At 35.8% G+C, this 13,280-nt stretch overlaps 2 protein-coding genes across 4 annotated transcripts; both read left to right on the forward strand.

Moving 5' to 3' along the window:
* The first annotated feature begins 268 nt into the window (after window positions 1-268).
* LOC143470359 (2-amino-1-hydroxyethylphosphonate dioxygenase (glycine-forming)-like) lies at window positions 269-5,337 on the forward strand. Of its 2 annotated transcripts, XM_076968429.1 has the most exons (5): window positions 279-506; window positions 1,688-1,784; window positions 2,217-2,309; window positions 3,909-4,023; window positions 5,003-5,337. In XM_076968429.1, the coding sequence occupies exons 1-5, from the start codon at window positions 457-459 to the stop codon at window positions 5,206-5,208; spliced, it is 561 nt and encodes a 186-aa protein (XP_076824544.1). In that variant the 5' UTR covers window positions 279-456; the 3' UTR covers window positions 5,209-5,337. The 2 variants fall into 2 exon arrangements, with proteins under 2 accessions (XP_076824554.1, XP_076824544.1); XM_076968439.1 differs by lacking the exon at window positions 3,909-4,023 and having other exon boundaries at window positions 269-506; window positions 2,217-2,304.
* A 573-nt stretch (window positions 5,338-5,910) lies between these two features.
* On the forward strand, window positions 5,911-9,912 carry LOC143458778 (uncharacterized). Of its 2 annotated transcripts, none has more exons than XM_076955641.1 (9): window positions 5,911-6,059; window positions 6,146-6,387; window positions 6,764-6,853; window positions 7,130-7,228; window positions 7,340-7,433; window positions 7,528-7,674; window positions 7,783-7,923; window positions 8,059-8,303; window positions 8,545-9,912. In XM_076955641.1, exons 1-9 carry the CDS (start codon window positions 5,936-5,938, stop codon window positions 8,659-8,661), a joined length of 1,299 nt encoding a protein of 432 aa, XP_076811756.1. In that variant the 5' UTR covers window positions 5,911-5,935; the 3' UTR covers window positions 8,662-9,912. The 2 variants fall into 2 exon arrangements, with proteins under 2 accessions (XP_076811756.1, XP_076811766.1); XM_076955651.1 differs by having other exon boundaries at window positions 7,789-7,923.
* The last annotated feature ends 3,368 nt before the right edge of the window (window positions 9,913-13,280 follow it).

Here is a 13,280-nt window from a genome sequence, read left to right on the forward strand (position 1 = left end):
GCATAATACCGCCATTTTGTTACTCATGGTGTTTGATACACAACTGGGTAAGTAAAGATAAAAGCTAAGTTACCGTGAAATCAAAAATCAATAAAAAATGCTTTGTAATTTTTGTCAAACTGTTTTTTTTTCGGTGCTTCATTTGCACGTTAAGTATTTAGCTAATATTTGTCATCTCGAGTTGCGCTTAGGTCGGTAAAGAATATCTTTTGCGATCTCGAAAGGAGACTTTCTGCTAACGGAAAAGGTCGTCATTCTACATTTCAACTTACATGGAAGTGTAGCATTTGTTGCGTTGACAAACAAAATTCATTGCTGGTTGTCTTCAAACATGCAATTATGAATACCGCGTTATAAAGTCTGTAAGAAGAAAAACGATACTTCAATCAACACAACTGATAGATCTATAGGTTAGGTTACTGCAAGGTTAAAACCTACAAATACTGTAGTTCTGCAATGAAGTCTCTATCGGCTCAGCTTGACGAGATATTTGTACTATATGAAAAGTAAGTTTTACTATAAAGCATTTTAAGGCTGAAAGAATAACTTCTGCAATTACATGGAGTAAGCTACTGTAATTACATTTGTAAGCCATAATAGTTTTAAGTTTTCTGGCTAGTTTTTGATTCTTATAAGAAATATAAACATAGATTAACTTGGCTACATGAACATTGATCACTATAGTGCAAAATAACGGCTGTTTAACTTGAGTTGATCATAGATTGATAGCACATGGTCTTAGTCGGTTATAGTTTGTTTTGATACGTAAAATGGACGTGTTAGTAATTTGGTAATGCAAATTTTGTGAAAGGCTGGGTCCACGCCGAGATTTCTTATATTTTACGTTCGTTTAGCTTAAATTGGGTCTAACTACACAGATAGATTTTTCGTTAGTGGTTAGTGCATCATTAGGCTATCTGCTCATATAGCCATCTGAACAAGGCAGAAATCTCCAAAGGAGGCGTCCAATTTACGACAAATAACTTGTAATAAAATGTTAACAACAAACCAAATGTTAACAATAAAGACGTGATCATACTGGTATGATTCCATTCATGTAGACTACCTGAAAATATCTATATTCTCGCACTGCTGAAGGTCTCATTTTTACGACTAAACTTTGGCGATGGTTTCGTAGTTTTCATTTTCGGTGGTAATTTTAATAACGGCTTAATGAACTTGTAAGTGAGTGTTATTCGATTGTAGATGCATTTTTGTCATCTTTTGTTATAGATTTTAGTGATCGTCCCCGATTTAAATACTTTTTAACGAAATTGCGGAATGAGGGCTAGAGTTGTTGATAACTGATAGCGACTAGCAGCCTGAAGTCGAAACTTTTAATCTGCTGTTTTGAACAAATTTAACTAGTTTAGTTGGCTACCTTTTTTCTTTAACATTCGCACGTAAATTCCAGGTAAAAAGTCACTTACTGGTAATTCGTTCATCGTTGGCATGTGAATTGGCGAAAATGCAGTTGTAGCGTAACTGTAGGCCTAATTGTTGCGTTGCTGCGATAAAAAATGGTTCGTGTCGCTTGATAAACATGTTAGTGCTACACGAACTGTTGTGGTGTTTGTAGGGCTATAGTAGTTATACCGTAGTTTATCGAACTTTATTCGCCTTTGCTAGTTTGAAGCTTTAATCGCCATATTAATAGCAGAATTATTTTTACCGAAACCCATCTAAGGTTCGGATCTACATGCTATGAAGGTGAAGCCGTTACTCAAGTGGAGCATGCCCTTCAAGCTGCTGAATTAGCAGAAAAGGAAGGAGCTAGTATTCCTGTAAGTATCGACATCGCCTCGAATCTTACACCTGCATGTAATTGGAGGAAGTAAGCTGCCTTAAACATTTGACTGCCACAATTTCACCGAAAAAAAAAATCGTGCGTTCGACCTTCGAAACTATTTATCACAGTTTCTTGTTAAACTATAACTTGAACGTTATAACGTAACGGTATACGAGTACATAAAAACTCAATCAATATACCTATCCCGACTCTACCTTCTGATCTACTGTAAATGTAACTCGAATGAAATCTAAAATAGCTAAAATCAAGTTTTTGCGTAGTCGTTCTCCTACCGGGTAGGAGCCTAACCAACTATCTTTAACAATAGGCTACTTACACTGTGAAATTGACACTTCCTAAATATTTTTATTTTCCCACGTGCTCCTTTCAGAAGTTTGCTTGTAACAGAAGTCTTTATCATATTTAGGTAGTTTTAGGTGCATTTTTTCATGATATTGGACACTTAGTGAGTATGGACAAAACAACGGAAGAAAGATGGGCATTAAAGAATCATGGTGATGTACGATCATACGACATAAGTTAGATTCATAGGATACTCAAGGGCGCCGGAAATTGTTTGAGGCGGCGGGACAGTTTTCTAAATATAATTTAGGATTTTTAAGATTACGAAACAATATTATTTTGTAATTACGAAATAAAGTATTGTTATGTGATGACAAAAACTTACAAATTGGCAAACGATTTATAACGCAGTATCAGCTGCATGTAAATCATGCCACCATCCATACTAAAAGGCAATACGCAAAAGAAAGTTGTTTTTAAGTTATGAGTAAGTAGTGCTAAATTACTATGGCCACGTATTTGTATTATTTATTTAAAAAATGGCTATGTTGTAGGCTATCACCTCCCGTGGCAAAACGGCATGGGTGGCAGTTGCTTCCGGCGCCTCTGTGAATACTTGGCCCTATACCTGACGTAACTTGATATTTTTATTTGAGTGATGTTACTAACTTTTGTCACAAAGTTACGGTACATATACTATGGATCTAGTGTAGAAAAAGCAAAGCGGGGACGGGACTGTTTTGTATTGATTTCCACCACAGCATGTAGGATCCGCTCCAGCGGTTACAGAAACACAAAATTGTGCATACTGTATTTTTGTCTTCAAAGCTTTATGATTATTACGTGATGCATTCCTAGAACTAGTTTATTTTGATTTAGGTCATTTTCTTGGTCACGAATAGGGATTTGTGGCGCAAAAGTAGCGCAAACAGGGACAGGTGAAGGTGAATAATGTGTTCCTGGAAATTTGCTCTAGTAGCTCATAGCAACTATACACCGACTGTAAGTTAGGTTAGTTGTGATCTACAATTTAATTAATCTTATCTAGGCCCATTTTTCGTCTTGCTCACGCTTTTCAAAAGCTTAACGTTCTATTCATATTTGATCTACTTACCAGCGTGATGCCCATCGTGACGCCACAATTTTTATCCCGCCAGTCATAATTTGCACCAATTTTTTTTTGTTGCCACACATATTTGGCAATAATTGCAGTAGGCCTACAGTTTACGTATTATTGAAAAAAATTTTTGCCCGGTGTTGGCTACTTAATGACAAATCTCCTTTGATTTAAAATTTTAGAATAAGCTTGTTTTGGATTTAGATTTTTTCACATCTTTGCATTTTTCTATATTTAATTTGGGGGGGAGGGGTTGGTATCACAACTCTGATTCATCTGATTTTCAGTGAAGATGCGTTTTCTTGTCGGGTATCACAACTATTTCTTAATAACAGAAAGATATTGGCCAACAAATGAAGAACTTGATAAAACTTTTTTTGCAACTTGATAATGGTAATGTAAATTGACGTACTGAACGAAGTTGAAAACGCAAGGGTGTATATAAAGAAAAGTAATCAACAAAGGGATGTAAATTTTGGAGGAAAACGAGGACTTAAAGGAAAACGTCTAAAGCGTGGCGCTTGCAGTCACAGAGATATTAAACCCAAGTTTTATACTTGCATTTACCAAACGTACGAACCCTTCGAAAAAGTAAAACACATACGTTATACACCCATCGTGTGGCATAGGGTTGAGAGATTTAGAGAACATTGTATCTCGAAACGGCAAAACATCTCTCTGAGGCAGAAACTTTTATAGGTTGGCAAAGAATTCCTGGCCAATCATGGTTTTCCATTGGGAGTTACTGAATTAGTAGCCGGACATGTCAGTGCAAAACGATTTTTGGTCTACCAGGACAAAGATTATTATAACAGTAAGCACAACCAGGGGCGTAGCCAGAATATAAGTTATATTTAGAGGAGACGAGATTTTTTGGTCTCATTGATGACGTCATTACTGAGTTACGTGGGAGATTGCGCGAACTATCGCTGCGTTAAGAGCTCAATTTTTTAACAAGGAAACTTTACGAAATATTTTTTAAAAACACAATGACTGTTCTTAACATTAAAAAATTGACAATACGATGTAATTTATGCAAATATTGACGCTATATATTGGTTTGTTATGACATAGATTGCCAGCACGGTAACGACAAATTCAACAAAAGTCGTTGCGACCACACGCAGTCATCGTTGTTCAATTGTGGCATTTCCTTTAAAACGTTTATCAAAGTATAACTGCGTTAAAAATAATGAGTAATACTAAAATTGGTTTAACCGAAATTTACACCAATTACAATACGTAACTCACGTTTCATAATGACGTAAAATAAGACAAGACGACTAAAAAAGCACTAAAAAATTGTGATGGTTGACAAATGAAAATCGTACATGTTGTGCAGTATTAGTTTCGCTAACAGCTTGAGAAGAAGGCGCTACGATGTCAACATATTCCACGGTTAAAAATAATATTTTAAGCTAAGTGGTCTTCTGCACTCCAACTTGAAGGCCTGAATTGGAAGGAGTTGTAAGGTAATACTGTACAGAAAAATTATAACGTAACAATTTCCGATTTTAAGTATCTTTTTAAAGATTTACTGTTAGCTTCAGTGTAAAAAATACAAATTACTATTAAACCAGACTCTTTCAAAAAACCTTTCCTTTGTCAAAAATTGGAGGGGTGGTCGTGAAGCACATCCCTTCCCCCTGGCTACGCCCTGAGCACAACTACATTTGGTTATAGGCTGTCAATTAGGGTGTTCCTTTAAAATGCTTTGCTTTCTGTATAAACAAAAGTAAACTAGATAGTTTGAGAAATTAAATCACAATTTCTTTGCATGTTAATGTTTGCAGAGTTGTCGTCACACAGCCGTTATACTCTAAAATTACAAGGTGGGGCTATGGTAAAAGATGAAGCGGATTTGTTTAAAAGTAGCTCCAGTTTCAATGACATAATTCGAGTTCGTCAATGGGACGAAGAAGCTAAAGACCCAGAGATGCAAACGAAGAATTTGATGTATTATCGTAAAATGAGTGAATCGTATTTGAAAAATTTGTGATACGAACCGTAATGTTGAATTAATTTACTAAATCATGATTTACAATGACAAAATTTTGCTGGAAATGATTTGCATATCAGCTTGAATTAAACTTAACCCAGCTCTAGAATAAATTGAGATGGATGGTAATCATCAGGTGTCTATAAAATTCTAAACGTTTTAAAGTGTGCATAGTCCACTTAGTTGTTATGCAAGGACGAAAATCTTCATTTGTGCGTTACCTGCTGACGTTCGTCAAAGTGGTCGCGTCCGGGTATGTTTACAAAATGACGCCATTTTCTTTCGTCTCAAGGGTTGTAGAACTCTCCAATTTCATTGAGATAATTACAAAGGAGAGAGCTATTGTGATACGACTGGTACAGATGAGATTCATTGTTATAAAAAAAACAGCTTTAAGTGGAAACATACAGTACTATACGAAAATATTTCACACGAAACATTAGTAAGACCAATAACGGTAGCGCTCATCCTAAAACTGTGAAAGATACATCGCTCTAAAACAGATTTTCAATATAGGTCTGCTGCACTGTTGCAGAAAATTTTAGCATGGTACTATAGAGTTAAATATTTTAGCATGCAGAAAATTTAACATACAGAGCTTAGCAATAGGTCTATATGTGGTGATTCTAATTAGTTTAAAGGCTTTGGCAGCTATGACCATCATGTCCGATTTCTTAAACCGCAATTTCTTGTTCAGTAATAAGTAGATTTATGTTATCACATCAACATGGCAACACCTAAATCTGACAAAAAGGAAAGTAGTGACACGTCTTTTCAACCTGTGATGACCATCAAACATGGAGAAGATCCGGAAGTACAAGAAGTGAATATTGCTGCAAGTATTCAAAAAGGTATTCATCAGTTGCACAGATTTCTTGGTAGGTTAGGCTATATAAGTCGTTAGATTTGCAGAAATCAGATGTTTGATCCTGCATAGGTTTATCTGCCATCGAGAATTTGAAACCTAGTCCGGAAAACATTCACTTCATTAAGAAGACGCCAAAGTCTATGACGACCAAATCTACCATGACCAACGAAGATGACTACACAGTTGTACATACCAACACTCCTTGTACAAGCCCTTCGCCATCTTTGCGTGAAAATGACGCAATTGATGATGACAACCAGGACGTTATAGATGCTAGACACAAGATTGTGGGTTGGAAAATGACCCCAAGGGTAGGCTAGTGTGACCATATGTGACGTATTAATTGAAAACAACATAGTCATCAATGTGTATAACTGTTCGAACAAAATTGAATAGATATGTTCAGTATTAATTTTCAGATAAGCCTGCCTCTATTTTCACAAACTCTGCTTGTGGGCTACGTCATGTTGGTATATTGTTAGAAGGCACCCACATATAAATTTCATCAATAAGACAACTACTAAATGAAATAAGCCAAACAGAAAATGTTGAGTTAACCTTAAAGAAAATAATTCAACTTAGTTTGTTGGATGAAATTGTTCTACCCATTCTGAATTAACCTGATCATGGTATCATTCTAAAATTGGTATAAAAATAAGTCTGCTTTATAAACAAACAACTATTAAGGTCCACTTCCCGCCGCCCAACACCATAAACGCATCATCACTTCGCACAGCATCCATGGGCAGAGTGCATGATCTTCCTCAGACAGATGCAGTAAGTCTTTTTATAGCCTACTAATATATTAGTATAGAGAGAAATAAAATTTAAAGGAAGTAATACTTTTCTACTGAGCGTAAGTTAGGTAATAGTAGACTATGTAATTGAATTCGCTATCATCAAAAACTAATTTCTACTCCAATTACCATAACATTACAAAACTACAGCCGATACTTCTAATAAATGCCTAAAGTGTAAGATGAAACTCAATTAAAACCTAACTTTAAGGAAACAAATTCTACTGTATAACAGCTAAGTTAAATCATATTTTAGCGGGAATTTAATCCTATTATCGAACCTCCATATCTTCACCGACCTGACAGAACACTCATTGTCCACCAAACTAAGCCATTACCATTGCAACCAGTAAAGGTAAATTTTTTCACAAGTTTACGTTTAGTTTTTCCATTATCCATTTTTTTGGTGTTGTAGTGTAACCTAGTTACGTTTAATGCTTATACCTTACATACATTTCGTTGACAGGCGTGGCCAGGATATGGTGGTAACGTATACTTCCAGCCTTTCAAAGCTGTTAGTAAGCCCATAAGGGACCGAACATACTCAAGTAGAACACCTGGTAATAAAAGTCCGTGATGCAGTTTTCTTTTTTGCTTGTGAAAACCTTCACATTATACTTATATGTATTTCAAAACATTAGCTTTTGATTTCAGTACGTCGGTCGCGTAGCGTTTCTTCTTATCCTCCAGAAAAGCTGACTACAACACCAGATTTGTATTCTGTGTCGAAACTTTCTTCTTTTCATTTTTCATCACCAAGCTTTGCTGACAGTAAGATAACTCCTTCCCGGTTCGCATCAGGTACACGTACAGGCAGTTGTTTTTGTTACAGACCAGATAAATGTGATGTTATAGGAAAGAAAATTGTAACCAAATAGAACCGATAATTTTTCAATTATGTTTTCGAAGAAAAAGAAACCTTAGCTTTTGATGAAATAGAAGACGATATTTCAAAACGAAATCGGCGACAGATGGCCCATTTGGATAAAAATTTTGTGCTCTCAATGTCGGGCAACACAAAATTTACCGAAGACTGGACTTGGATTTCAGGCAAGAAAATTCAATTCACTTGTGTGCAATTAGTTTATTTTATATAGTTATGCGTTTGTCAATAGTTGCAGAAAAATTATTTTTGCAGTCAAGCCTAAAACAGGGTATGGTAAATAGCCTATTACATCATCGCAGGTAAAGAGTCCCTAGGCACTCTGAAAATTGGCAACCCGTTGCTTGAAGTTAGAAGACATTCAAATAGGGAAAGATATAACAGACAAACAGTTGTCGAAAAAGTACCACACAACTTTGTTTTTCATTCTCAAAAAGAAAACGACATTGAAAAAACAATTTCCGCAAAAATTAGGGAAAAAACAAATGCTCGAAATAGTAAAGCATTTACTAAAGATTACGGTTTACCAAAATGGGTGTTACAACAGGTAAGAAAACTTTATATGTATTATCATAAAATTAAAAACTTTTGTTTTGGATTTTACTTACTTTATATGTAAAATTTTACGCCATCAGCCAAAATATAACTTAAATCTACATTTCTTATGAAAACTCTGTTGAAGAGGTGCTATAACTTCTTAGTTTGAAAAATGCTTTTATACATTACCTAGTAATAGTTTATTTAAAATGATGTCGTTGTTTAAATTTATGTTTTGAAATTGTGCACAGTTTGCTGATCAATATTATCGTGACAATCGTGGTCAGCTCCAATTGCCTCGTTTGCCACTACGTGTAAAAGGAAGGAAAGTTACCAACGAAAATAAAGTATGGAAAATACCGTATTGAATGGATCGATCAGGCCTGATCTACAACGATATATATATAGTCAGGAAAAACACCAACATCAGTTAATAAAAAGTAAGGAACGCCACCATGACTAAATGGTTTAAGTGCATATTTCTTTGTTTTCGTTTCCTAGCAGTAGGGCTTATAACGCTCTATATTTGAAAGAATGAACAACGGCTGCTTGCCAGCGTGTTAGCACATGACATATAGGCTACAAGTAGGCTTTTAGCGGTATAGCCTACTCTATATGAAAACATTTTTCAATTAATCCAAAAGAGAACAAACATTATATAATATAACCTTTATTGTCAGTAAGATCTGTCATGCTTGCTAAACCAGAATCGAAACGATTCTATATGGTTAAGCTTGTGGCTGCCAGGTCACCTCATTGGAAAATTTTACATTTAAGTTTTCGTTTTCAAGTTCTTTTGTTGACTACCTCCCTTTATAAGCGTTGCGTTTTTAAAGTACGATTAATTAATTATCAGTTCGACTGAGTTCACGACGTTTGGTTGTGCCAATAAAGTTTTATTAGTTTTTTATCTGTTGGCCGTCCTGTTGAGCACGTGCAATGCTCAGATGTATTCGCAATCTTCAACCACAAGTGGAGTAAGATATAAGCTCCCTCATTTCGGGCATATTCATCTCACAACAATTGAGACGGCCACAAGCTCAACAGTTGATTAACTTAACGACGAGCTCTTCTTGAAAAATAAAACTAGGTAGCCCATTCAATTATGATTATGTGAATACAAAGATAGACTGTAGAATCTGCTTTTTAAAATTGTAAATCACTTCTTGTGAACACCCCTTTTAGTACGTTCCCAGCTTGTTTTCTAGAATCTATTGTGATAAGACATCTTTATTGGAAATGCCCTATTCTTAATCTTAACACTGTTTATTTATCCATGTCTCAATGTGTATCCATGTTTCACTATATGAATCTCCCATTGTCTGAATATTGTTTTGTCCGTTGTACCTGCTACAACTCGCAGCGTTTTTTATGTTGAACATTTTAACTCCTATCACCTTCAGGTTATATAAACTCACACTTCTTCCAGCGACTATAGCTGGTTAGCCGAGTGAATCATCGAAATCAACAGATGAGTTGTCTAATCTAGTCATGATGATTGCAACTCAATAGACATCTTATAAGCCGTAGTATTGCTTATGTTCTTGGTTATTCGTATTGTATTACAGAGAAAATGTACAGCAGTAAACAGCACCTACAATAAAACCTTGTCTTGTAAACTATTTCTGTTGTAATATTAAATCCTTTTGGCCGGCAAAAGGTTAGAGTATTCTAACCGCACGCAACAACGGAATCAGATAATTTAATAAGTAAATAAAGATAGGCTACCCTCATTTGTCAAAAGGGTCTCTTCATGGTAAACTATAAAAATACTACTTACAGTAGATTATAAATCTTGGTTAATGACCGCTGACCGTATATATATATATAAGATGCGGCGCAAAATGTGTAAGGTATCAACTGCGCATGACATAGGCTACATATAGCCTAGGCCTACCGTAGTCTAAGCCCTAAATACGCCGCTGCATGCTAATTATACACAGTTTTGCAAGATAACGTAACCTACTATCACAGTGATTATAATTATCGGTATTTTAATATTTTCACTTTAACGCTGTTATTTTAACTATAGGCTAGTTGCGTAATTCTTTATCGATTGAACAATAACAGCAGCTGGCTATTCTAATTAGACTGTAATGAAATGGTTGTTTATCGTTCCTTAACCTGTAAGGGCGACCAAATCACTACAACGTTTGTCTGTTGAATTGTTTAATGTCCTCGATGTAAATGAGCCTCAAGGTCGTTGTCTGCTTTTCTTAATCTTAGAATTAATTGTTCACGTCAACAACTGTATATTCTGATTATATTGAAGCTTCTTTGAACGAATACATCAAGATAAAACATTGTGACAGCAACAGCATAAAGACATGTTGCGGCGTTGAACGTAATAGCAAGAAGAGACTGGTAAGAGATAACTCGTACTGCACGTACAATAACAGGGAAGCAATCGATTACGTCACGCAGTGTTATGCTTCGCTGATTCGATAGATGAGAATTCTATGTCGTACACAATCTTATATTACATTAATTCATAATATTATCACATAACCTTCCGCAAGAAAATTTCTTTAGTGAAACAAAAGGAATTTTATGATTATGATAAAAAAAAATTCCCGATAAGCAATAATTAAAACAAAAGTGTTGAAAACAAAAGTCAATAAAACACGTTAAGTATAGATCAAAGACAACAAACGTTAAAACATAGTTACAATATAATTCATATTGGCAATACATTAGTAATAAGGTGGTTACATGTATGTTTTTTTTTTTGATGACATTTATGTCACGACTTTAAATAGAAAACAGAGAACAGGATGTCATTTGACACATCATGCTGCGGCTTCTTTGAGCAGGTTTGCAAAATGTGGAAATCGTCAGCAAATTTTTCATCTCACGTTTCGTGATGCTGATTTCCGTAAACAACTGCTACGTTTAAAGCATGAAAAAATAACACAAAGAAATATTTCTCTACGGCATGGTTTAACCGTTTAGAGAGTATGGCAATTAAGCCACCAACAATTAAGCGTAATCTACACAATAACGCTATTATAAACGTAATATCATATTGTCAGAGATTCCTACCACAGGTCCTTTTAAACCCTTGAGAGGTGTTGACAATTTGACAGCGATACAAATGGACAATATCCTAGGCATAAGACTCAAGTTATGCTTTATAGGCTTGACCAAAACATACAGCAAAATAAACAATACGCTATGATATATAGAGAATAAACAAACAAAAAATCATTACTGAATGTCCAAATACCGACAAAGTGTTTTCACTGGCCTGCCTCGTCTAGTGGATGGTTCAGCGTGCTTTGTTCGTCGGTCATTGTTGCTTCCAAAGGTGGTTGTAGTCCAGGCGATTCATCGTCACCGTCGTTGAGGTTGATATGAGCGAAAACCACGTTGTCGAGATGTCTGTCGGCTGGATCCAATGAGTGTTGCATAGGTTGTAGATAAGACATATCTTCGAAACTTGTAGTCTGAGATCACTAGACTTTTCTCAACCTCAAATTTAATTGTTCATAGGTTCCTCGATAAAAGAAAAGCGTAGTTCTCACCGAACTCGTTGCACCATAAACAGTTGTAATGCTTTTCTTGATCTTAGAATTAATTGTACACCTTGACAACTGTATATTCTGATTATATTGAAGCTTCTTTGAACGAATACATCAAGATAAAACATTGTGACAGCAACAGCATAAAGACATGTAATGAAAAGTGGTATATGGTACCTTAACCTGTAAGGTTTACCCACTTCACTACAAAGTCTGTTTACTTGTGTATATCTTAACAGTGAACTTTGATAGACTTCAGCAATAATAACACGGGAATGACAACTGTATAATCTGATTATATTGAAGCTTCATTGAACGAATAAATCAAGAAAGAACAAATACATTGTATAAATCACAAGAATAAATCACAAGAACATTGTGACAGCAACAGCATACAGACATGTTGCGGCGTTGAACATACGACTGATAAGTGATAACTCGTAATGCACGCACAGTAACAGGGAAGCAATCGATTACGTCACGCAGTGTTATGCTTCGCTGATTCGCTAGACGAGAATTCTATGTCGTACACAATCTTATATTACATTAATTCATATAATTATCACAGACATGTTGCGGCGTTGAACGTAATAGCAAGAAGAGACTGGTAAGAGATAACTCGTACTGCACGTACAATAACAGGGAAGCAATCGATTACGTCACGCAGTGTTATGCTTCGCTGATTCGATAGATGAGAATTCTATGTCGTACACAATCTTATATTACATTAATTCATAAAATTATCACAAGACCTCCAAAAAGGTGTTGGAGTTAATAAAGCTAAACTTGGCACATATGCGTTTAAATAATAGTTTTATTAATGAAAGGACCCTCACCAATGCGAGGCACCATTGCTCTTCACCATGTAAATCAGGCGCTGCCCTAGCCTAACTCCTAATTTAATGAATGAAGCCGATTGCCGCAATTGCCACCCGATTCGTCTGCCTTCCGCCCATTAAAATGGGTAAAAATGCGGTAATATTTTCCCATACGAATGGCAGAAAGTATGCCTTTCTTACCCTAGAGTAAGATATATGCATTTGGAATGGGGAGATGTTTACTTCGGCAGAAATATGGTTTGTGGGAAACCCCATTGCTGAAAGCAGGTCCATTTTAATGGGCGGAAAAATAGACGAATAGGGTTCACAAACCATACTTGTGCCGAAGTAAAATTCTCCCCATTCCAAAGGCATATATCTTACTCTAGGGTAAGAAAGGCATAAACTTTCAACCATTGGAATGGGAAAAAATTCCCGTACTCTGGACCATTTTAATGGGCGGAAAGTAGACGATTGGGGTGTAATTGCAAAGACGTTGGCTTGCACTTGCAATTTTTGTATGCTTGTTTTTTTTTGTGACGCCACGCTGGAGATCGCTGGCGTAATTATAAAATTAAATATTCCATGCAGGACCAGTTTCATGCCAAATTTGTTCCGGGCATTGTGACGTAAAAATTCCTCATGACT

This window comes from Clavelina lepadiformis, chromosome 1, assembly GCF_947623445.1.
Source record: "Clavelina lepadiformis chromosome 1, kaClaLepa1.1, whole genome shotgun sequence".
Classification (NCBI taxonomy): domain Eukaryota; kingdom Metazoa; phylum Chordata; class Ascidiacea; order Aplousobranchia; family Clavelinidae; genus Clavelina; species Clavelina lepadiformis.